Source organism: Pholcus phalangioides, unplaced genomic scaffold, assembly GCF_987345545.1.
Source record: "Pholcus phalangioides strain wild (caught in Gottingen) unplaced genomic scaffold, Ppha-v1.0 ptg000008l_1, whole genome shotgun sequence".
Taxonomy (NCBI): domain Eukaryota; kingdom Metazoa; phylum Arthropoda; class Arachnida; order Araneae; family Pholcidae; genus Pholcus; species Pholcus phalangioides.
Genome location: NW_028301601.1, coordinates 27,324,871 through 27,351,346, shown reverse-complemented (window position 1 = coordinate 27,351,346; position 26,476 = coordinate 27,324,871). Strand labels below are relative to the sequence as shown.

The following is a 26,476-nucleotide window of genomic DNA, read 5'->3' as shown; positions in this document are numbered from 1 at the left end:
GCATTTTTTGGAAAACTACTCTTATAAAGCATTGTTTAAAATGTACTATTGACGAAGGACTCAAAAGTATTACTGACGATGCATTGCTTTTTTTGGAAATTTATTCAACCCCATGCTTTTATAAAATACACACAAACACAAAGTAATTACTAACAATACAAATACATAATATGATTATAAACTCGATAGGAAAATACTAATACTCTGTACCAAATAGATACATCAAATTTGCCATTAAAAAATGCCAACAATTGTCCGACACAAAAGGCTCGACAGGATTAAGTACTTTGAAAAAGAAATTGCTTCAGGATTGTGAGCACAGGTAAAATTTTATTATTAACTTGTTGGGGAATGACGTCCAAATTAACGTTTCTTTATAAATTACGTTCCTAATTATTTCATAGCTTCAAGCTATACGTTGTACATGAATCGCATTATTCGACTTTCGTATCTGTGACATTTGATGAATCTTGAACGTGGTCATAACTGACGGACTTCTTGAACCCGAGCTTGCGCCTCTTCGGTAGCGTGGCGTAGCTCTTCCTGTAGTAATCGCTGAATAGGTAGATGAGAAATATGGTATGCAGCGTGAAAATCACAACGGCAGCGTTGGATTTCGCACATCCGATGCTCATGATGTACAGGAAGTAAGGAACCATCGCAAAAAACTGGACCTGAAATATATTGGGATAAAAATTATTTTTTAAATGCGGGACGTTTATGAGAGAAAATGCCGATTTCTAAAACGCAGCGATACGGCACTCCGAGCCACTAAAAACGGTGTTTGTGATGTGATTTTGTCATCAAAAAACGTTTTCGTGAGGTGATTTTCCGGTTAAAATCTGATTTTGTGCGACTTGGCATTGCGTAGCGCGTCTGAATATGCTTTATGAATTTTGAAAACTATTAAAAGAGCTTCTTTGATAATAAACAGGATGTTTCACAAAAATTGTCTCGTATATGGTCTATTCAATACTGTATCAGGAAATAAAAAGGAAATATCTGGCTGTGACGATTGTGCCTTCCAAAAATGGTTATTAAGAAAAATATTAAAATTAAATGTTTGATTTGTGATTCGAATGAAAAAAAAAAAAGTCAATAAGTACAACTTGCAATTAATCCGCTTCTATTACAGTTGACTTTTGTTCTAGAGTTAAATTAATGTTGCGATCATTTCATTACAGCGATCGCTACGTCCAAATTTTTTCCCAAATAAGTCCCAAATCTTTTTCTTATTCATTCAATGTTACCTTTAATCCAATATGACGACCTTCAAAAGACCATTCAATCCAATAAAACGACAAAACTTAGCTCTGACCTACTTGTTTTAAGCAAAGAAATGTTAAAAATCCGTGTTTTTCATTTGCAAAACAGCTTTTATCACCTTAATAATTAATACTGAAAAAATTCGGTTTGTATGCGCATGCATGCAATTGGCTAAAATATTAGTGATTGAAATCCTTAGGTTTTAGAAATTTTTAAAGAAGAAAAATGATTTTCTTAAAAAAAATTAAGGTATAGAAAAACTGCAAAAATCACGAATTCCCATCTCTGATATCTCGGTGAATTTTCCTTAAAATTTCGCAAGAGAAAATTTTTTTTCGGAAAAAAGTAGGCTCAAATTTTAATTATCGACGATTTTTTTTCTGGGCTAATAAAAAATAATAATTTTAGAAAAAGAAATAAAATTTGCATTGAAATCGATAAAAGGATTAAATTATTACATTCTCCCTAAAACATATTTTTTGAGTTCAATCATTTCGGCAAAATATTTTCGGATTTTTACTCTGATAGTTTTTCATATATTTTTTGTAATTGAAAATACACCTTTGCAATTGTCATTTTTTTTGAAAACTTTAGGAAAACCACCTGCCATATTCACCAGTGTCATCATTGAAATTTTTGCCAATTTGGATGTGAACTTTAGCTTCTTCAAACAAATTTATCATATAATACCTTGTTATCATTGTATAATTGAACTATACGGCACATCTACAATTTCATCTTCTGTTCAGTAAGGTAAAACGTGTGCTGCATGAGTGCACATTTGATAGTTTGTGGATGAATGAAGAATATTCTTAAGCCTCCGATAACTACATTTGATCTCTGAAATATAATCACTACCCATACTTACCATTTGAATGAGAGTGATGTACTTCTTGAATCTTCGAATGAATTGAAATCTCGGACCGAGCAAGGAAAGTCCATAATAAGTATACATGATTACGTGGATTCCACTGTTTACCAAACCGTACATGACTAAATGCATACCTGAAAAAAAAGAAGATCATATGTTCTTTCGGCGAGAATTATGTAGAAAACTATTACTTTAAAATAATCTAATAAAATTCTAAACTTTAGAATAATCGAAACAAATTCTAAAACTTTTAAATAATCGTTCCTAAAAGATTCATATGTGAATCGTTTGTAAATAAGATTCTGACAGCTGATATTTGGTGGCATTCATGGAAGATCCTTATGGAACCGTTAAGAAATATTTCGATAGCAGCATTGTTAGAAAAATTCGCATATAACTTTAGTAAAAAATAATGTCATTTGTAGTGCTAGAAGATTTTGATAGAACATTGTTGGAAAAAATCATATCTAAATAGCCGTTGTTATAAAGAAATTCTTAGAGCATTGCTAGAAAATGTTTTTATAGCATCATGAGAAAAAACTCGCATGCTATTGTTTAAAAGACTCATATGGCTATTGTTGGAAAAGAATCAGATATTTTTAAAAAAGGTTATCATAGTACTCACAGAAAAGATCCCATAGCGTTTTTAGAAAATATTTTGATTTGAAATGTTTTCGATAGAGCATACTTATAAAAATTTCCTTAAAGCAATGGAGGAGGGGCGGACGTAATACTGTTTTAAAGTATTTATTTCAAGAATGTAGTAGAAAAATATTTTTGAAGAACAATGTTGAAGAAACATTTTCACATAGGATTATTAGAGAAAAGTTTTTTTTTCTCAGATAAATAAAAAAAAAAAATTGTTGTAGAAAAAGCTTCTTCTACTGAATACTACTACTACTAATTTTTAACGAATTGCTGCACATTGGAATGTGTGCGCGTGTAGTGAACCTAGCTTGAAGTTTGTTTGCGTGTAACGCTGGTTATGCATCTGCTGCCATCTGCCATCAGTGTTCCTAACTATGAGTGAAGTGTAATGATTGAATAATTGTATCGTTTTAGGTCTGTTGCTCTCTGTGGCGAACTGGATATTACTGAAAAAATTAAGTAAAGTCAATTTTTGCATAATAAATAACAAGTAATTAAACTGAATGAAATGATTAAACTTACGACTCTGAGTCCTCAACGAAAACCAAACGAGGAACGGAACTGTCGAATGGTGAAATGAATGAAGGTTGCTGATGTGGTCGTATTTCTTCTGCATCACGAAAAATATCTGCAAAAATGTTTTAAGGGAAATTTCACATCTTTTTCATTCAAATAAAAAAATGGATATAAATTGATGCTTCACTTCACAAAACACCATGTATAGTCCATATTAGTAACCAAAATTTTCAACAACTTTTGAGAAGAAGCTACCTGTAAATTTGTATTCTCGCGGGTGCCTGCCTCGTCAAGAAATTTCTAAACTCCTGTTATATACAGGGCGTCTCATAATTTGTAAAGAGTTTAAGAACTCATAATTAATGAGGGATTGCATATTTTAACTTTGTTTGCGCAAAACGTATTCTCACGAAGGGATTTCTTTACACAGGGGCCGTTCAAGTATTACGTCATCATCGATGGGGGGGGGGGGAGCGGTTTCTGATTTGCTGACTTTTGATGGGGAGGGGGGGGCTTTGGATAGTGCTTACGTCATCAACCACCCTTTATGGAAATATGAAATATTTTTAATGACACCTTACTCGGTGCGCCAAAAACGAGAAAAACCTTAAAAACCCAAAAAAGAAAAAAAAACCAAAGATAATTTGTGGGCACTTGTGTGAAGTATCATATCCATCCCCTATTGAGGTACTTCAGTGATCTCTAAATGTTTCGCATATCCAAGTGATCAGGAAATGTGTCCGGCCACTTAAGTTCTCTGGAACTGTGCTACGCATCATTCAAATGATCCGTCATTATATGTTGCGGATCACACACACACTTAAATAATCTGAGAATGTGTCGCGGGTAACTTGAATGATATAGAACCGCACTGGGGCTACTCAAGTCCTCTAAAACTGCGTGACATATCACTCAGGGGATTTCTAAATGTGTCACGGATCGCTTAATTATTCTGAAATTGTATCAAGGGACATTTAAGCGATCTGTAGATGTGCCACAGTTCATTTTCTTACAAAATTAGGTTTTGAGGAGGGCAGGCCGCATCAGATAACCCCAGGGCCATATTTAGTCCGCGGGTCAAGGGCCTTTATGCGATTTATCATTGTATGGTTTAGAGGGTGGGTCGCGATGAATTTATTAGATAATTTTTGCGTTCATAGCCTTCAAATAACATTAAAATTAACAGAAATAGATTACAATAACATATAAAGGTATTTTCTTCCGAAATTTCAATTAGAAAAATATTTTTTGTTCATTAAAAAAATAAATTTTTGGTCGGGGGGGGGGGAAGCACGAGCCCTCTATGCCACCTCCCCCGTGTACGTCACTGATCCCACCAATATGCGTTAGGATTCAGAGGGGCAGAGCTGATGACGAAATCTTGCTGACAAGGGGGGGGGGGTCAAAAATGGCTAAAAATTTGCTTACGTAATAGTTGAACAGCCCACAGAAAAAATTAGTTCAAATTTTTGTCGATAGAGGGTCAGGGAAACGAGTTGCCCAATATGGACTGAACCTGAACTTTCCTTCAATTTCTTCTCTGTCCGAAACACGTTCGTACAGCTTTAGCCGGTGATTCGTGTCTGGGTTAAACCATCTTCACCAACAGTGTTTTAGCCACCAATACCAACATAACAATAGATACCATAATGTAAGCGAAAGTAACTGGAAAATTCAGAAATGCGCTGTTGATTGTACTAGTACATGCTGAATTTTATAGGACTGCGTATTTCCAGCGATTTGCTTTTGTGTTGCGGTTTCTATAGACAAAAATTCGAAAGATTTTTGTTTTCAGTAACAAAAAATAAACTTCATGAGAATAATTTTTTTGTGTAAACTGATTCCAAATATGCCAATTCCTTCATTTTTTTATGAATTTTTAAATTGTTTACGAATTTATGGGGCACCTTTTACTATTCGTGTAAACAAGATAAAAAACATTTTCTCTTATTTTATGTTTCCCTTCCTTCTCTCTGCTGATATTATGCAGTATATCCATTCGAATATAATAAACCTCAATAATTATGGTCTTTTTCAAATAGTCCATGATTATTAGCCCCCAGAGATGAAAAAAAAATCGATTCTTTCACTTACCGTATCCAGCATTTCTAGAAACTTCATTGCATAAATTTCCATAGCAAGTTGTACGACTTCCTGGCATTTAAAAAAAAATGAATGAGAATCGTTGTTGACTTTTATTTATCAGAACAATAATAATACAACAAACATTATGTTCATTGTAAATAATTATTTACCTATTACGTCCTGGACATTATTTTGAACGGATTTCAAGAATAAGGGTGGGTTTTATCATTATTATTGTGATAAATCGGTGGAATTAACATGCTTACATAAGAATGAGACATCAATCGATAATTTTCTGTAATAACAATTACATAAAACTTATATGAGTACAATTCTTACACGGCGCACTGCCTGGTGATGCTCGCAGTTCTCGGGATCCATGCACAGAACTCTCACACCATGTAGTATGAATAATTGTACGACCTATAATCGAGGAAAAATGTTTAGACTCTTATTTTTTCATAGTGCACAGGGCAAAATAAAAGTTAAAAAACAAAAAACAGTAACCACATTTTATTTGATTAGACTTTATGTCTAAATAAAAATTAAGAATCTCCGCTTCAACGGAGTGTGCGAGATAAAGACATTCATGATTACAACCCGAAAGTTCAGGGAAAATGCTATAAATGCCTTTTTTTTGCGTATTTTTAGACTTTTTTATCAAAAATGCTTTTTATGAAATTTTCGAGCCTTAAATGCCTATATTAACATAGTTTTAAGTTTATTAGTGAATTTCAGAGGCCATAGTTGTAAAACTTGGATATTTTGAGCATTGAAAATTTCAAAAGAATTGGTCTTTTTTTTTTAATTTTCCGACTCTCAGTATTAAATATTATCAAAAAGCCCCTCCACACTCCCTTTCGGTCCCCTTTAGACGCAAATAAGTGATATGAGATATTCGTAATGTCATGCATTAACTTTACTTCGACCGGATGGCGTTAAAAGTGGATGATTTTGTTTCAGATGAACGCAATTCATGTAAGAAAAGCAGGGCAAAATTAGAAATTTTTATTTCTTCACAGGCTTTTTTACATAAGATGTCTCGTTCAGGCACTACAGGTGACTAAATTTTCTCTAGAAATACTCAGTACTAATATAGGGTATATATAGAGTGACCATACGTCCCATGTTTCCCGGGACAGTCCTGGCTTTTTTCTTTTTCTACCGTCTCGCCATTTTAGCAAAAGTGTCCCGGTTTTTCCCGTTTTTTTACATGACGTCTATTTGGATTTTTATTCTTTATTGAAGTCAAAGGTTGAAATTATTTTTTAACTCAAAAATTTTATTGTGATAATTAATATTTACATTTACCGCGATATATGCAATCAACCACTCGAAGTTGCCAGAAGATTGAAATGCTGTAGGACTCTTCATGTTCCAAGTTGAGTAACGCAAAATTTACCACAAAACATTATACCGCTTGTCATTGTTTGGAGTAGCATAACCTTGATGGTCCTCGCACGAATAAAAACTAAACTTTAAGCTAATCCAAACTTCCATAGGTACCAATAAAAACAATTTTTTTTTAAACCAAAATTTGGTTTTTATTCGTGCGAGGACCATCAAGGTCATGCTGCTGCAAACAATGACAATCTACGCGCGGATCCAGAGAAATGTGCTGGGAGGAGGTTGTTAGGTGCTTCGGTGTTCGTTTGATTGCTCTGTGAAATACGGGACTCAGCATTTTTCCTATATTATTCAGTTCTTGAGAGGAATGGTCTCCCCATCGGTTCTCTTGGTGAAGTACTGTTGTGCAACTCATTAAAAACACTTCACCGGCTTTGCTATTGCTATTCGACCACATATTCTATGGCCGTAAATGATTGGCTATGTGTTTTTCATCACCCTTAAAGTTTGTTACATTAATGCATAGATCCCCTGTATTCATTCATTTTACCACAAAAAGCCATAATTTGCTTTATACAATGGTAAAGGAATATTTTGTTAAAACAATGTCACTAAAAGTGTAATGTATGCACTCATACACGTGTTAGACATCGAACTGAATTTTATTAATTAACATAATTTTGAAAAAATGATTGTCCCTGATGATCGTAAAATAGTTATACAACCTCATATTTCAATATACCGACACCTAGCAACGTATTTAAAAAATGTTTAGAGGGGGGTTTAAAAGTTAGTTCTTCTTTACAGTACTGCGAGTAAATAAAGGTTTAAAAGAAACCCTGTCTATAGTATGTGAAATGAATTATTCTACGTTTTAATGCACTTTTTATATTATTGCCGTCTTCATTTATACATAGAGTCAGTATTGTCAGCTTAGGTTCAAAGTTACACATACAGTTATAACTCAATCACGATATACATAAAGACCGCCTCACCTTGTAACAGCACCATCCGTTTCCAACCACCGCGAACAGATTGTAAAATAATATCAGTTTCTTGAATTTGATCGGCTGCCGATCTCTCATCCACCATGGCCCGAGATAATATATCGTCATGAGATAAAGTAGTATAGTACCGATCGGCAGGATGCTGTATTTGACGAAGAAATTTTCTAGCACTAAGGGATCTGCAATGAGAAACGGAAATAATCCAAACGTTAATAACAAATTCTCATTTGTTAATTATATTATTAATTTGTTAATTAACTCATTTTTGGTTTAAAACATGTTGATTCATATTCAAGTATTCCTAGTCGAAGGTAAGTAGGGACGAAATTAGCTGATAGAAATAGTATCAATATTTTTACACAGAAGGTTTTGCAAACAAAGTATTGGACGACGTGCAGTTGAACTAGCACGTCGCCCCCACCCCTCCCACCGTCATCAAAGTGGTGGTCGGCTTAAATTGGTTTTCTGTTTTCGCAACCTCGAGGCCAAATGCATGCTATAAGAAGAGCAACGCTCGATTCCATAACGGGGGAGAGTGAAACCCGATTCCACAATGACGGAGAGCAATGCCTGATCACCATAATGAAGGAGAGGAACGTCTCCCTTCTCAGTTATCTCTCAGTTAAAGTTTCAACACAGGGCAATAGTAGTCCTGTTGCCTACAACGGTACAATTACCCATAGTTAGAAAAAATGATGGAAGATGTCAACATGAACACACGTCAACATGTTCACAACTCGTATACCCACATTCTGGCATGTACCGATTCGTTAGTAATTGCGTAAAGGAATGCGTACGAGTTACATGTACGGTTAAGTAGTAGTAGTAGTAGCTGAACTAGCAGAGATAAATATGAGAAAGTACCATCATTATGTACACATTAAATGAAGGAAAAATGATAAGAAAAACAGGTTTTTTTGTGATTTCATTCTCTCTCAGCCACTATCTCCCTATGTATGTTATACAGTAAAGTTTTGTTTATCCGACCTTCGCTTATTCGACGTCCTACCAAAAAAAAAAAAAGTAAAGTTAAAATGTACTGTATTCAACCTCAGAATATTCTGTAACGAGTATTTTTTAACGAGTGCTAACGTTGTTGGAATGTGGAGCGAATGAGAAATACATATCTATTATTTTTCTGAAAATTCGTTATTATATCAAACATTGAGTAAAAACTGTGAGTTTTAAAAAATAACTAAACCGTCTCACCGGCACTGCCGAGATATCTCGCCTTTTGAAGAGCCTCTATTTCAGCAATGATTATTTCACCTTTTTTTGTAAAGCTGCTTTTTTCTGGAACATATCTCCGTAAATTTGCACCTGCTGTAAATCTTAAGAAATCCTACTTCTTTGAAAAGAGATATAGCATTTTACAGGTGTTTAGAGATTTTTGCTATGCCGATTAAAAAGTTAAGGAACGAATTAATCTCGTTAGTCGAGTCACAGTACTTCAATCTAGAGATTATCCACCACTAAAACAAATCTAATTGAATTATTTCACTATGTCTGTGTTTATTGTTTATATGCGATTCAGTACGATAAGGATTCTCAAAATTCATTTCATATTGAACGCAATTTTCATATGGAAATTATTGAACATAAAACATACCCTGATTACTCGCTGTGTGTGTGTGTGTATGATTTGATTATTTCTTAAAAATCTATATCAATTTTTCTCTCTTAGATCTAACAAACTCCGATAATTTAAACAATAATTGTAACTAACTTCTTTTTAAACAAAATTGGAAAAAAAATAATAAACCGAGACAAATAATGAAGAAAAAAATATTCTGAACCGACAACAGTTGAATGCAATACGGCTGTCATATATTACGATGTAAATAATTGTTATGTGATTCTTTCAAATTATTCAAGAGTCACATTATACAAGTAAAGCAATAATAGTGTGCATTAATTACTGATTATTAAGCCACATGACCATGTGCCTACGATACGACAAATATAAGTAGAATTTTTTGTAGAAGTTTGATTGCGTCAATGTTATGTACGCATATAATATTGCGTCACCCGCACAAATCTTTGATGTTGGAGAGAGGGATCTCGTGTCTCCTCCCATAAGTCATGGGTAATATTACAACAAAAGTGAGTCCTAACTTAACATAGTGCGAGGGGAAAAAAAATTGGTGAAATAGCGTAATCGCGTCACACATACACACACACACACAGAGAACAAGTCACTCTTACCTCCACTTTGCAGGAAAGGAGTTTCTTCTTCAAACAGCATGCTGATATTTGATTTCATCATGGAAGAAGCTGCGGGCAAAATCATGATATTAAACACACCGCCGTATATGAAATTTCAGTGACAACGAAAAAAACACATCTGATAATTTTATGAAAATTATTCAAAAAATAATAATAAGATGAGGAATAAAAAAAGTATAATATATATTAGAAAAAATTTCCCCGAATGACAATTATAAGTTCCTGTTTATTATAACCCGATAATTATAAGTTCTGATTAAAGACAAAAATTATTCATACGCAGTTTTTAAAATAATTAGTACATAACAAATTATGTAAGGTGGTATTTCAGAATAACAGGCATTGTAGATAATTGTTAATACATAATTGAAATTCAACGAAGATGTATTCAAAATAACGTAGAAAAATATCCTTTGAAGGAGGGAATAAAATGGTATACAGATTGAATGACGTACAAAATCTTCTGCTATTGAAATTTCAATACGACGTGAGCACGTCATATTTTAGAGTTAATTAACGAAATTGAAATCAGTAAGTCGAACTAAATAATTTAAAGCTGCCATAGACGACGATCAAGATTTCAATATATGTTGTTTTTTTTACATTTAAATTACCCATAACGATCGTTATTCACTAGAAAATGACCAAAATGACATTTTTGGTATAATGTTTTGAACGTATGGAATATAATGTTTTTCCAAAATAAAGCTTAATTCCAACTTACTTTAGAGATCCACAATAAGATTTATGTTCTATCTATTTTTTACACGATGCCAGATCCGAATGATTTTTTTTTTCTAAATCAATTCCAGGAGTGGGAGGGAGCTAACTTACCTCACCAATAAAAAGACATGACCTTCACGCCACAGTTTTTAATCAAAATAGTGATGAGGAAAATTTCAGGGTGAACTATCTTCAAGAAGTCAACTGTGCAAACACCTTTCTCCGAAACCCACAATATCGAGAAATCATCCAACCAGAAATCAATATTGGTAATCTCTGAGACTGCAATAACGCAATAGTGAAGCAATAATAAACTTCTAAAATCTTACGACTCGTTTTACCGCAGGCAATAACATTGACTCGCGACGTACAGAAAAAAGCAGATCCATATTCGGGGGAGGGGGAGGGGGAGGAATGTTTATGACCACAAAAATTAATGTGGTCGTGATGGAGCAAAAATTGGATTTGCAACTGAACGCGTGCAAACGAAAGTTAGTTGACTGCAAAGCACAACCGTCATACTAAATCGCATTGTCAAAATAATTTCCACGTTGTTCCGTTTGATTTTGCACTGTTTTTATCTATTTCAAGTGACGAATGCAATATTGGCAATCTCTCAGATAGCAAATAAAGAACAATAATGTGCAGCAGCGATATCAAGAACAGAAACCTGGCATTTGGGAAAGTCCAAGACAAATATACAGTAAACCTCGATAAGTCATATTATCGAAAAACTGACGACTTGAGTGAAGTGCCATCAGTTTCAGTAGCCAATTTCAATTGTAAAAATTATATAAATTTGAAATACTATGCCATTTATTAGAATATGAGTCAAAATTATAATATTAATAACATTTATAGATTGCAAAAGGAAAAATAATTATTACTTACCTTACTTTTTTATCTCTTATTACTTGACTTATTGTGGTGAAATGTACTGGCACACATGGATTTTGCACTAGTAATTTCATAATTTAGACTAATCAGAGCAACTGTTAGAATAGTGTGTGAGCTTCCCTCTTCACAACAAAAACTCTCAAACTTTTCCATAGCGACGAGTTAACTGAAATTAGCGACGAATAAATGAAGGCTTAATAACATTGTTGTCTACGAAAGCCGGAAGGGCCTGAAGAAAAACGACAACTTAGCCGGAGTGACGACTTATTAGGGTGACGACTGTACAACAGTGTTTTTCTAAGTGGAATCACTAACGATGACACAAAGTATGCAGCCCTGGTCTCTTCCTTGGATGGAGAATGCCTGTCTTACGTCTCGGATCTGATATTAAATCCTCCGGCAATCAACCACTATCAAGTCTTGTCGGATCGCCTCATAAAGGAGTTCGCCGCGACGGAACATCAAAAAGTCAAGGAACTTTTGAACGAGCTACAGCTGGGTGATCAAAAGCCAAGTCAACTGCTGCGGAAGATAAAAGAACTTTCCGGCAACAAAGTCACTGACGAGTTCTTGCGCGCCTTGTAGATGCAACGCTTACCGTAAATTGTTATATTGAGCTTATTGAAAAATTCTTTGAGTCAGAATAATATATATATAAATAATTTATATAATTTTTTTGTATTCTGTGAATATTTTTGTTAAAAACCAATTTGGTTTCATAAAAGGACGAATTGCTGAAAATGCCCTTTTGGCATTTTTGAAATTTATTTATAATGACATTGACAAGAACAAATTTACTGCTGCAATATTTTTAGGTATTTCAAAGGCTTTTGACAATGTGAACCATTATATTTTCATTCAAAAACCCAATTCAGCTGGTATTCGGGGTCATATTTTAAATTGGTTCATTTCATATTTATAAAGCAGAGAACAAAGAGTCAAAATACAGGATAATTTGAGTAATTATGTCCATATAAATAGAGGAGTCCCACAAGGATCTAATTGGGTCCTTTGCTTTTTCTGATTTTCATTAATGATCTTTGTAATTTAGAATTTGACGGTTCCGTGATCACTTATGCCGATGATTATGTATTAATGCATTCATGTGATAATCTTGACAGCCTTAAGAATCATATTAGCCACGATTTAATATTAATTCAAAAATGGTTCTATGCTAATGATTTAAAATTAAATTTACAGAAGACAAAATACGTTAACTTCAGTCTTATGCAATCTGATTTACATCTTAATCTTAAATTTCACACCCTCGCTTGTGATTTTCAACCTCATTGTCATTGCGATGCAATTCAAGAAGTAAATATTATTAAATACTTGAGTTTAAATGTAGACAGCAATTTAAAATGGAAATCTCATGTTCATGAGCTACTTAAAAAACTTCGTTTTGTTTTATATAATTTTTATTACATAAGTAATAAAGTTTCCGCTAATTTCTTAAAAGACCTATACTATGCTTGATTTTATTCACTTATAAATTATGGTACGATTATATGGGGTGGTGATTATATACTATATATATAAAACTAATTTACTGCCTTTATTTTCAGTACAAAAAAGAGTTTTCAAAATTTTGAATCGGGGTCAGTCTCATTCTTCTATAATTTTTAGAAATCTTAATCTACTTCCTTTACGCCATAATTCTGTTTTTCGTATTATTCTTTTCTTAAACCGTAATAAAGGCTAATGCAGTTTAAAAGATAATGTTTCCGAGCGAAGACCTCATATGATTTACCGTAATCCTACTTTTGGGAAAGAACTTTTTCGTAAACATTTTTATTATTTAGCTCCGAAATTATATAATTCACTACCACTAGAAATACAAAATATACCCACACACGCGGCATTTGAAAAATCGTTATTCAAATTATTAATTTCAATAGACGATGTAGACTCTTATTTTGACCTTTAGCAGGAGCAATAAAATTATATATTTTTTTAATCTAATGTTTTGTTTTATTTTACATTTCTTGCCATGCATCAAGATCTTTGTCTTTTTTGTGTTGTGTGTATGTATTTTCGTTCTTGATTTTTTATCTTTACGTATTTTTTTCATTTGACAGTGATAATTTTGTCTCTTTTATGTTATATATGACTTTTTTTTAATGTTTCTGTTCATGTCGTATGTTTTCTATATTTTATTCATTAATTATCAAGTAAATTTTCGATCATCTGTACAGGCATCACAGCCTCTGGATGATAAATATGTTTTTTTTAAAACTAATTTAAGTTTCTGTATGTTGGAAATGAATAAATTTGATTTGATTTGATTTGAAAAAAATATACGAATCCACAGGGGGCCGGAGAAAAAGCAACTCTGTTGAAACAGCTGCTGTTTCGAAAGATGAAAGACTGATGGCATGTCTCATCATCTGAATATTTTGACATTCTTATAGCTGAAGATCTACTGTCGATTTTGTTGTAGTATAATATCTATGCAAGTTTCGAAAACTTCCGATGCGTTATGGAGTCCCGTGACGAGCTACATACGCCGGAAGCTTTGAGAATAAAACTGCGTGAAGGGTGAGACGCGAGAACAGGAAATCATGTCGATTTTTTGCCAGCAAGCTTGCTATTCTACCGACTAGAATACAAATACAAATACAACGCCACAACAGGCAAATTGCCCAACGAGGTGGCTGACTTAAGAACATCATGGATCCCCGAGCCATTTTTTGGAGGCCCTACCTACTACTGCTACACCACACATGCACCCCGCCCACACACCCCCCCCCCCGCGGAACCCCCAACGAATCGGTACATGCGGGAATGTGCGTGTACGTGTAGTGCAACCTGACGTAAAGTTTGTTTCTGTGTAATGCTTGTTATGTGTAGTGCTGTCATCTGCCCCCAGTTTTTCTAACTATGAGTGAAGTGTTATGGTTGAATGATTTACCGTTGTAGGACTGTTGCTCTCTGTGGCGAGACTTTTTAACGGGGAGATCAGCTCGCATTTGCGCCTTGAAGTTGGGAACCACAGAAAACCAACTTCAGCCGACCACCACTGTGGGGTTCGAACCCGGATCCTCGCATCACGAGTCCGGCACTATAACCACTCGACCACCACAGCGGCAAAGAAGGGACAACAACGTCAAAAAGAAAGCGACGGAAGATGGTGGTCAGGCCATAAAGAAAGCGATCGAAGATTGGGGTCAAGCATAGACTTAAGATATAAATAGACCGCGCACGCTATTCATAAAACTTGTCGAACGTGAAGAAAAGATGAGCAGTATTGTCGGGGAAAGAACAGGTTCTGCGCTATTACATTTGGCGCGTTTTCGCAGAAGCTAGGATGTTGCTGTAACGAAATTTGACTCAATTCGATCAAGTTGATGAAAACTTTCCTTCATTTTTTCAATGAATTTCACTCATTTTTATGTGAAATATTTGGGGAGTATCAGATTTGAAAAAATAAATTCTATAAAATAAACAAATATTGGAAAACGGAACAACGTATATGTTGTAAAGCCTAATTCATTTATATTTTTAAATATTCTCTTCATTCACTTTGTCGCTTTTAATTTCGAAAATTTATTTATACGAGGGGTTATTAAAACAAAAATACATCTTTCCAGAACATTACAATTACTCTATATACTCATAATTAATGTATAATTAATTATAATGCATCATATTATGTTATGTAATGTAACACATTCACACTCATACCATATTCAGTCATGAAATAATATTCAAACAATAAGAAAAAGTTTCATTTCTAACATTCCTGAAAAACCTTTTATAACCTCATCACACAAAACTGTAAACACTTACATAATATTTTAGGATTAAAATAGATTTTACTCAAGAAAATTACAGAATCTCATCATCAATTTCTCTAAATTATAAGAATTAAAATTCCATGTAGAGTATATATGTAATAATTTAAAGTGTGTATATATATATATATATATATATATATATATATATATATATATATATATATATATATATATATATATATATATATATATAATATTTTAGGATATAATATTTCATATATATAATATAATATTTACACATATCACATATATATATATATGGCATATGTAATCTCTTCGCTCCAAAAGTATGCATATGTTAATCTTAATTTAAGGTATTAAATCGTTTTTAGAATGATTCTTTTTCAAGATAACATCTGAGGTACACAATATATGACTTCAGGTCTTAGTACAGATATTAACTCAAAAAATCAATTGAATAATTAATTTTCTTGTTTGAAGCGGCAATTTCACATACAACAAACATAAATTAATGAATAAAAAAATTTCTTTTCTGTAATAGTTTTATCTCAGGTGTGAAGAGGTGTAAAAATACTAATATTTTTAGAGGTTGTTATGCATTTTTATGCAAAACTGCAATTGTCTAGAGGGGGGGGGGGTTTCCTCACATTCTATTTAAATAGAATATTTTTCATAAATTTCTCCTTCTCTTGCGGAGACGTATATTTCAGTTAAAACTTCATAAAACTCACAATTTCAATCATTTATTGCCAAAAATTCTATTAAAACATTTAATAATGATTCATGACATTTGAATTTTACCAAAACTTGGAACTTTAATTGAATTAAATCCAAAATGGAATCGTTAAAAACTGAGACTACGTTAGAAATCCATTGAATCGTCAATTTAATATTCCAATTTTTAATTTATAAGAAGGGGAATAAGCAAAAAAGTATTCCCTTGTGAAAGGATACTGGTCCCCCCTTTCCTAAACCGCTCAGAACATCCGAAAGCTGCGCAAGTGTTGGCCATTCTAATCAAAAATAAGACAGCGCGTGTAGATCGTCATACCAGTAGCCATAAGGAAAGCATTGCCAGCGAGATTCCCTGACCAGCCTTTCGACTGGAGTCACGTGACTCCGGATCTTTGCTTCACATTGTAACCCCTCGCGCGCACTCTATAGTATTATTACTCTGTGGGGTCAAGCCACAAGAAGAATGGGCTGAAGAACAAGCCGTTGATCATCTGCAACTTTTGCACCAAAAAAAGGCCACACAGCTTCAGCATGGTAGCAGAACAGAGCTGACAGACATGATGAATCTCAGAAACAGGAAGCTTCGATGGCTGCACAGAATCCACAGACTGCGCTGAACCAGGTTTACCAAACACAATGGTGCCTGGATAGTGCAGCAAGGTGGCGAAGCACCCTGCTTGGTGCCATTGGCTCAAAAAAGTGCCGAGTCTAATGTAACCCCGCGAAAGGAAAATAAGGGAAAACTTTTTTTTCACCGATCACCTTTTTTCCCATCCTCCACCGCACAGCAATAATCGGAATAATCCTTAAGGCACATACACTCGGAATAATCCTTAAGGCGTACACGTGAAATAATCCTTAGGGCATAATCCGAAACGCACGTAATAAATTGAAATAATCCACGCGGAATTGAATGGGCGGTAAATTCGTACTATAGAATTTTAAAAAGAATCACGCCAATAAAAATTTAAAATGACTAGACAAATTCCGAAGAGTTTGAAGTTATTAGGCCTCGGCCGAACAGAAGCTAATTAACACCGTCAAGAGTTAAAAAAATCGGTGTTGAAACGCGACTGTGAGCAGAATATCCTGCAACAATGCGCGATGGAAGTGAAATGACACGTAGTTCAACAATGCATTAGCGCAGAAAACGTTTCGCCCAATCGCTAACGTAGGTGCATGCGAATATGCAAATCAGTGGCTACACCTGTAGGCCAGCAAACGGCTTCGCTCCTCCGGCAGTTAAAATGGGGGGGGGAACCTGCCCCGGACTAAAATTATCAACGCTATTTTCACCAGAACCGGAAACATAGCAATATTATTTCATTAAGCAGGATTAAAGCCCTAGAAGACCGAGAAGGCAGTATAATCCAGTTGACGCAGGCAAGCACAGCGAAATTAAACAAACGTTTCCGAGGTGCCACAGTTGGCGACTTTCTGAAGGAGTCTAAACTGCATCCCACCCACAATGGGTCTAGAAAATGTTTTGTGCATTCCCGAGCTGAAAAGCAACTGCGAAAAACCGGTTCGTCATCTTCACTGAGCGAGAGGCAAGAGTTATCGAGCCGGATGGATCCGTACTCCTACGAGAAAAACGCCATGGGGACTTATACTACGTAACATCATTCATTGAAATCGCTGCAGTTGTCACCGATCTTCAGAAGTGGCATCAAAAATATGACCACCTGAACGAGAGGGACCTGAAGAAGCTGAAAGCCGAACAAATAGTACGAGGTATGTCATTTGGAAATTCCTATTCTTTGAGGGATTGTAAAATATGCATCCAGTGCGTGCAAACTGTTACACCGTTCCCAAAAGAGTCGCGATATCGAATTCAAGCAAGAATTTGCTGTACCTTGTGCATTCCGATGTGTGGGGTCCCATGAAAGTCCCCTCATTTTAAGTGGTTCTAGATATTTCATTTTATTATTGATAACAAACCTCGTTATGTATAAGTATATTTTCTTAAAACTAAAGACGAAGTGAAAGGTGCATTCGTGAAATTCAAAGCCGAAATGGAAAATCGAATCGAGCAGAAAATTAAAACGCTTCGCACTAACAATGGGCTGGAATACTGTGGGTCTCAATTCACCCAATGTTTGGAACAGCAAGGGATTCGAAGAGAAAAATCCGCCGCATACACTCCTCAACAAAACGGTGTCGCCGAGCGTATGAATCGCACAATTGTGGAAATGGCAAGTTGTCTATTGATCCAGTCAAGGCTACCCACAAGTTTTTGGGCGGAAGCTGTAAATTGTCGAATGTGTATTTCCAATCGAAACTCGTGAAAGCGATTGTGATGATGAAAAAGGAAACCACGTTTCTCCTGTACGCAGCTGCGAAAGCGCAAACACCGGAAGAGGCGACAACGGTGTTAATCCGTCATCATTTCATTCTGATTCTAACGAAATTTCTTCTGAGGGTGGCGAAACCGAATCGGACGGCGACGCATCTCCTACCACTCCCTCCGTTCGAGCGCGAGCACCTGGTCGCCCGAAGCTTATCAATACCGGTAAAAGAGGAAGACCGTGAAAACAGTACCAAATGGAAACAATTCGGGATAATGAGGCCGTGCAGCTGGTTGATGGTGCCGATAATAATCCTACTGTTTCTGAAGCTTTGCGTGGGCCGCATCGAGTGCAATGGAAGCAAGCCATGAGCGATGAATATGATGCCTTAACCCAAGAGAAAGCATGGAAAATCCTCACTAGACCAAGAAACAAAACAAGGTGATTGGCTGCAAGTGGGTATTGAAATTGAAGTACAAACACGACGGAAGTGTGGAAAAATACAAAGCAAGACTCGTCGCTAAAGGTTGCTTTCAAGTACCCGGAGTGGACTTTGCAGAAAATTATTCGCCTCTGGCAGGGCTGAGTTCAATCAGAACCAGGGTTGTAAAAACCCGGGTTTTTTGGGCAAAATTGGGAAAATCGAATTTCCTTTTTCCACGACCGCAACATATCTAATTTAAACATGTATGTACATCCTTTATGTGTGCATCTTACATTATGTCTAAATATACATTTTTGTGCGCGTTAAACTATTGTATTTGATTAATAAAATTGATCGTACAATAAGGGAATAATTGTTTACTTAGAGCCTGGGCGGGTTTTTTGTGCAAAATGGGAGGAAAATTGAATTTCGTTTTTCCCCAACTTCAAAATATGTACCTTAAACATGTACGTACATCATTTATGTGTACATCTTATATCTAAATATACATTTTTGGTCACGTTAAACTATGTACTTGATTGACAAAATTGACCATACAACAAAGGAATAATTTTTCACACACAAACACATCCGCTTCTGCATAATCGTTTCGGAACCTTGCGTTGTATGCAGATCTGCAGCATGAGAATTATTTGTGGTAAAACAAATGAATTTGGATGAAAAAAATGAATTTTGGAAGAACGAATGAAAATTCAGAGAAATCAGGATTGTGCCTGAATTTTTTTTTCTTCAAACCCTGCACAAAATGTATTCAAAAGTGTCCTGATCCGTCAAAAATAAAACCTTCATCTCTGTAACCAGAACCATTAAGTTTTTCTTTCTTTAATTGAACCCAAACTTTCAGGAGCTGAAGCCACATGCATCTCTTTTTCTTGAATTCCTCGCTGTTTAAAAATAGCCTTGCTTCATTAAATTCTAAAGTAGTTTTAAAAGAGCAGTAATAATTAAAAAATGATCTGGTTAAGAGGAGTCATTCTAAGAATTCATTACTCTGCAGGTGCTTTTCACTTGTCCAAATTAGCCAATTTTTTGGAACTTAAAACTCAGAATAACTTGAGTTATCATTAAATATAAATACGAATAACATTATTTTATATTAATATCACTTTATAGAAGACACCCTGTCATGTATAGCAACAGAATGCCTTAATCTAGCTGACGATTTTAAGATTAAGATTTAAGATTTATTGTTTTTTTGAGTGTTAAGTTTTAATTTATGTGTAATTAACGAGATATTAATATTTGTTAGACATCATCTACTTTTATAATTAAATTTGCTGTATCAGTATCTTCTACATAAAGCACTGTATCATCGGCAAATGTTATAATTTTTGAACGAATTGAGTGCTGATAAAGTTTGTCTGTTAAAGCGATCAGTGTACGGACTGAAACAATGCGGAAGACAGTGGTACAAGAAATTGGATGAAAAAATTGAAATCTCTGAATTTCCATCCTCTAAATTCTGATAAGTGTGGGTATTTCAAGAAAACGTCTACCACAGAAACAATCATCATTGTATATGTTGATGATCTAATTGTGTTTTCAAATTCCAAGGAGAACTACAAGAGAGATCACTAGGGATAATCTCGCAAATTCTTTCAAGATGAAGGATCTGAGACAGCTGCATTATTGTCTGGGCATCGAGTTTGAACAAACCATGGACTGTATCAAAATGTTTTAAAAGAAGTACACCGAGGATATCCTAGGGAAGTTCAAGATGCAAGACAGTAGGCCTGTATCTACACCGATGGAGAGCGGTATCAAGCTGACCAAAGAGGCGTCTAGGAAAAATCCGAGATGAAAGGCGTCCCGTACCGAAGTCTGATTGGTTCTCTGATGTATCAACTAGACCTGATGTATCAACTAGACCACGCATGCTGTGAATTTTCTCAGCCAATTTAACAACAACCCCGGAAAATGACATTGAGTTGCAGCTAAAAGGATCCTGAGGTACCTCAAGGACGCTATGGATTAAGGTCTCACTTTCAAGCATTCGGAAAAGCTATTGACTGCAAATGTGGATACCGACTGGGCTTCAGACATCAATGACAGAAGATCATGCTCTGGATACGTGTTCACATTCGCTTGAAGGAGCCGTGACCTGAGAATCAACGAAGTGTCACGTTATCATCGACTGAAGCGGAGTACATGACGTTATCCGAAGCTGCGAAAGAGACTGTATATTTGAGGAATTTCATCCTTGAACTGTCTCCAAGTTCATTGAATGTACCTGTGACTGCGTTTTGTGACAATCAATCAGCAGTGAAGCTTGTGCAAAATCCTGTGGTTTCATGCTAGAAGCAAGCATATTGATATACGTTATCATTTTGTTCGCGAAAATTATGAAAATGGTGATATCGATGTAAAATATTTAGCTTCTTTGGATATGCCAGCTGACATGCTCACCAAAGGTCTTGGAAAGAGTAAGCATCAAAATTGCTGTAAGCTGCTAGGATTTCTTTCTTTTCAAGTTGCGTTCAAATTGCATAGTCCTTTCAGTAAAGGTCACGAATCTATTGACATCAATTATTCATGTATTTTCCATCTTACACTGCTCAAAACAATTAGGGGAGCACATGGTTTTAGCAAAATTACGCAAAGATGTATACCGATAAGTAACATAAAATGAATCATCCATAATTTAAAGCCTAGCAGGAAACGGAAGAAGAAAACTTCATATGCAAATCAAAGTTCATGACGTCAAAAACCAGAAAAAGGAGATAAGGGCAAAAATTTTTGTCGATAGAGGGTCAAGGAAATGAGTCGCACAATAGTGATAGAACCTGAACCTTTCTTCAACTTCTTCTGTGTCCAAAACACGTTCGTATTATTTTATTATCCGCTAACGGGGAGTGAAATACATTGAAGACGTACTCCACGGGGACAGGATCCGAAAAGTGTCCGTTAACGTTAGGGAAGGTTCCACTGTTTAGAGAAAATTGCTTTTTACGCTTTTTCGCAGTTATTCCCTGCTTTTTTATACAGAAAAAATTAGTTCAAATTTTTGTCGATGGAGCGTCAGGGAAACGAGTCCTACAATAGTGACCAAATCTGAACTTTCCTTCAATTTCTTCTCTTGGATGGGTTGATCAACTTTGCCCAAGAATATTAAGTAGACACAACGAAAAAGGCTAATACACGAAAATACAAAAATCCTAACGCATTTCGACAACAATGGGTGTTGTCTTTGGAGGAAAAATATTTAAGACCACTAGTCTCGCTGACCGAGTTTCCCACTTAGGTTGAATACCAAATCTTAACGCTCGGTTGCGCAGCGGAAAAAGTACGTCTGTTCACTTCAAACGTCGTGGTCAGAATGAAGCTTTGAGCCTGTGTGAGATACTACTAATACAGCATCCCGATCGGACGCTTGCGGAATTATGCTGCCCGATTGGTCTATTCGAATTTTCTTAAAATTCCCACTCGAAATGAATTTAAGCCATGGTGTTGCGATGAAGGGTGTAGATTTATTATCGTTTACTAGTATATGACATGATATACGGAAGACTAATAATATCGAGGGACCCGGGTTCAACTCCCGGTAGAGGCAGAGATGAGTTTTTTCCTTCCTTAAAAAAATTAACATCTCAAATAATAAATATCTTCACAACATCCAGTCTTCCGTATATCTTGTGTTTACTAGTATATTTTTGAAGGCCCGAATATATGTGCCTCCGTAGAAATCTAAATCACAACTGTGGACTTGTCTTTGTGAAAAACTCTCGCTTCTTGAAATTCGAATCTATGGCCCTCTTGTCAACAGTGAGCGGCGATGATCGATTTTTCACATTCCTGATTTTTAACACAGCGAGCGAGTTCGTTTAATCTTGCTTTTATGGGTCTCCTTGTCTGTCCTCTATAACTAAGAGGGCAATCACCACACGGAATGTGATAAATTCCCTATTGTTTATTCTGTGGTATAATATCTTTAGGTGACATGAAACCAAAGTTTTTAATCGGCACGCATCTATGGTTGTTAGATTAACATTTTAATAATCGGGTTGCTTCAGTGAGAGTATTGGATCGTAGGGTATGAGTACACTTTCTTTGAGTGGCCTCGCTGTAATGTTTTCTAAAGTGGTTCCTCGTGCCGGTTTAAAGAATTTTCTACTTATTTCATCAACAATCTTAGTGTTGAACCGGTTGTTCGCAATTGCTCTGATGGTTTCAAGTTCATGGTCCAATGTGTACCGATCTGAACATATATTAAATGCTCTCGTTACATAAGTACGAAACGCCGAAAGTATCTGTTGCATGGGATAACGAGATCTGAAATGAGGTGGTAATGAGACCGCGAAAAAGGCTCGCGATAGACCGAGTTTGGAACTGCGATTTCTGTTTAGTTACTAATACGTCCGAGAAAGAGAGTCCATTGTTAGTTTCAAATTCGGCTGTGACACTCATTGGTGTCGAAATGCATTAGAATTTTTGTATTTTCGTGTATTTGCCCTATTCGTTGATGTATTCTTAATAATTTCTTTTCTTTCGTTTTCGTCCGAAACACATTCGTAAATCTTCAGCCGGTGATTCGTGGCTAAGGTAAACCATCTTCAACAACAGTGTTTTAGTCACCAATATCAACACAACAATAGATACCATATGCAAGCGCCAGTAACCGGAAAATTCAGAAATGTAAGAATTAAATTTTTTTTCACTCACCGTATCCAGCATTTCTAGAAACTTCATTGCATAAATTTCCATAGCAACTTGTATCACGTCCTGACATTAAAACAAAGAAGAATGAATAAGAATCGTTGTTGACTTTATTTATCAAAACAATAATAATACACCGAACATTATGTTCATTGTAAATAATTATTTACCTGTTACGTCCTTGACATTATTTTGAACGGATTTCAAGAATTAGGGTGTGTTTTATCATTATTATTGTGATAAATCGGTGGAATTAACATGCTTACATAAGAATGAGACATCAAACGATAATTTTCTGTAATAATAATTACATAAAAGATATTAAAGCACAATTCTTACACGGCGCACTGCCTGGTGATGCTCGCAGTTCTCGGGATCCATGCACAGAACTTTCACACCATGCATTCTCACTATTTCTGCGACCTATAAACGAGGAAAAGTATTTGACTTTTATTTTTTAACTAGTGCCCAAGGCAAAATAAATGTTAAAAAAAAACAGCAATCACATGGATCCATTTTATTTGTTCAGACGTTATATTTCTAAATAAAAAAAAAATCACCGCTTCAAGTTTGCGAGTGTGAGTGATAAAGACTTTCATGTTTACTTAATGATTATAAAAGTGATTATAAAAGAGCACATGTCATAATAAAATGATTATAAAAGATCAAATATCATAATAAAATGATTATAAAAGATCACGTCATAATAAAATTATTATAAAAGATCACATGTCATAATAAAATTATTATAAAAGATCACATATCATAATAAAATTATTATAAAAGATCACATGTCATAATAAAATTATTATAAAAGATCACGTCATAATAAAATTATTATAAAAGATCACGTCATAATAAAATTATTATAAAAGATCACATGTCATAATAAAATTATTATAAAAGATCACATATCATAATAAAATTATTATAAAAGATCACGTCATAATAAAATTATTATAAAAGATCACGTCATAATAAAATTATTATAAAAGATCACATGTCATAATAAAATTATTATAAAAGATCACGTCATAATAAAATTATTATAAAAGATCACATGTCATAATAAAATGATTATAAGAACACTCATTATCATGAGAAATCAGAACTCCTCATTGGAAATCCTGATTTTTTTTTAAATTGACGTGTTGGGTAATGTAATCATACTAATAATTTAAGAAATGGAATTTATATATAAATTTGAACGGAATTCGAAAAAAAAAAAAAAAAAAAAAAAAACAAGGATTTAGCGCGTACTAAGTTTTTGTGAATTTGCGAATCTGCAAAGTTGTGAGAGAGAATTTTTAGTTTGAATAAGAAAAAAAAATAGTTGATGATATATATCGTGTGTGTTGTGCTGAAAGGTGACTATTCGACGTCAGCAAAATACATGTAAATATTTATATTATACAGGGTTGCCTCTAATTACTAGCACGGCCGCCTTATCGCATCAACCGTAAGTCGTGGAGCTACGCTTCTGTGTAGTTTCAAAAATGATCAACAGGCCTTCAAAAATTAACCTGTACCAGTTTTGAGAGTGAAAATACCGTGTGTCAAAAGAAAAATCTAATTTTTATACCGGTCTGTATAAAAACATTTCCCGTTCCCCTCTCTCTGTGCTCTAACTATCAGTTAGAAAGTTGTTCCCTTCCTCTCCTGCTGCCAACAAATAAAAATACATATTTCTAAGTGCAATATTCAGAGAGGTATTCGAATTCGAAAAATGGAGGGATTTTGGGAAAGAACAGCGTTAAAAGCGGGTAAAATGATTTTTGGTATACGATTATTTGCTATTATTTAATTTTTTACTTCTGTTTGTTTTGATATAATAAGTAGAATATATATGATCATAAAGGGGCCAAGCCATAGATGGTCTTATACAATTGTAAGGTAACATTTTGTTAAAATAATGTCATAAAATAGTTATTGCCGTCTTCATTCATCCATACAGTCAGCTAGGGTTCAAAGTTACACATACCGTTATATTCAATCACTATATACACATGACTCCGCCTCACCTTATAACAGCACCAGGCGTTTCCAACCACAGTCAACAGATTGTAAAATAACATCAGTTTCTTGAATTTGATCGGCTGCCGATCTCTCATCCACCATGGCCCGAGATAGTATATCGTCATGAGATAAAGTAGTATCATAGACTTAAGATATAAAGACTAAGACTTCAGGTCTTAGTACAGATATCGACTCAAAAAATCAATTGAATAATTAATTTTCTTGTTTGAAGCGGCAATTTCACATACAACAAACATAAATTAATGAATAAAAAAATTTCTTTTCTGTAATAGTTTTATCTCAGGTGTGAAGAGGTGTAAAAATACTATTATTTTTAGAGGTTGTTATGCATTTTTATGCCAAACTGCAATTGTCTAGGGGGGGGGGGGGAGTTTTCCTCACATTCTATTTAAATAGAATATTTTTCATAAATTTCTCCTTCTGAAAAGCATATTTTCTTCCAAGTTGAGCAAAACTCGAATGAACTCACTAGCTCGCCAAATCTCGCCAAATCTTGCGGAGACGTATATTTCAGTTAAAACTTCATAAAACTCACAATTTCAATCATTTATTGCCAAAAATTCTATTAAAACATTTAATAATGATTCATGACATTTGAATTTTACCAAAACTTGGAACTTTAATTGAATTAAATCCAAAATGGAGTCGTTAAAAACTGAGATTACGTCAGAAATCCATTGCATCGTCAATTTAATATTCCAATTTTTAATTTATAAGAAGGGGAATAAGCAAAAAAAAGTATTCCCTTGTGAAAGGACACTGGTCCCCCTTTCCTAAACCGTTCAGAACATCCGAAAGCTGCACACGTGGTGACCATTCTAATGAAAAATAAGACAGCACGTGTAGATCGTCATACGAGTAGCCATAAGGAAAGCATTGCCAGCGAGATTCCCTGACCAGCCTTTGGACCGGAGTCACGTGACTCCGGATCTTTGCTTCACATTGTAACCCCTCGCGCGCACTCTATAGTATTA

The 26,476-nt window shown here is 34.8% G+C and overlaps 1 protein-coding gene across 1 annotated transcript; it reads right to left on the bottom strand.

Annotated features, from left to right (window-relative positions):
- Window positions 1-100: 100 nt before the first annotated feature.
- LOC149084135 (very long chain fatty acid elongase AAEL008004-like) lies at window positions 101-23,525 on the bottom strand. The gene is made up of 8 exons (XM_089234482.1): window positions 23,472-23,525; window positions 9,946-10,014; window positions 7,729-7,919; window positions 5,726-5,809; window positions 5,396-5,455; window positions 3,308-3,413; window positions 2,135-2,271; window positions 101-674 (listed from the first exon to the last, which is right to left on the bottom strand). The coding sequence occupies exons 2-8, from the start codon at window positions 10,004-10,006 to the stop codon at window positions 435-437; spliced, it is 879 nt and encodes a 292-aa protein (XP_089090608.1). The 5' UTR covers window positions 10,007-10,014; window positions 23,472-23,525; the 3' UTR covers window positions 101-434.
- Between the last annotated feature and the right edge of the window lie 2,951 nt (window positions 23,526-26,476).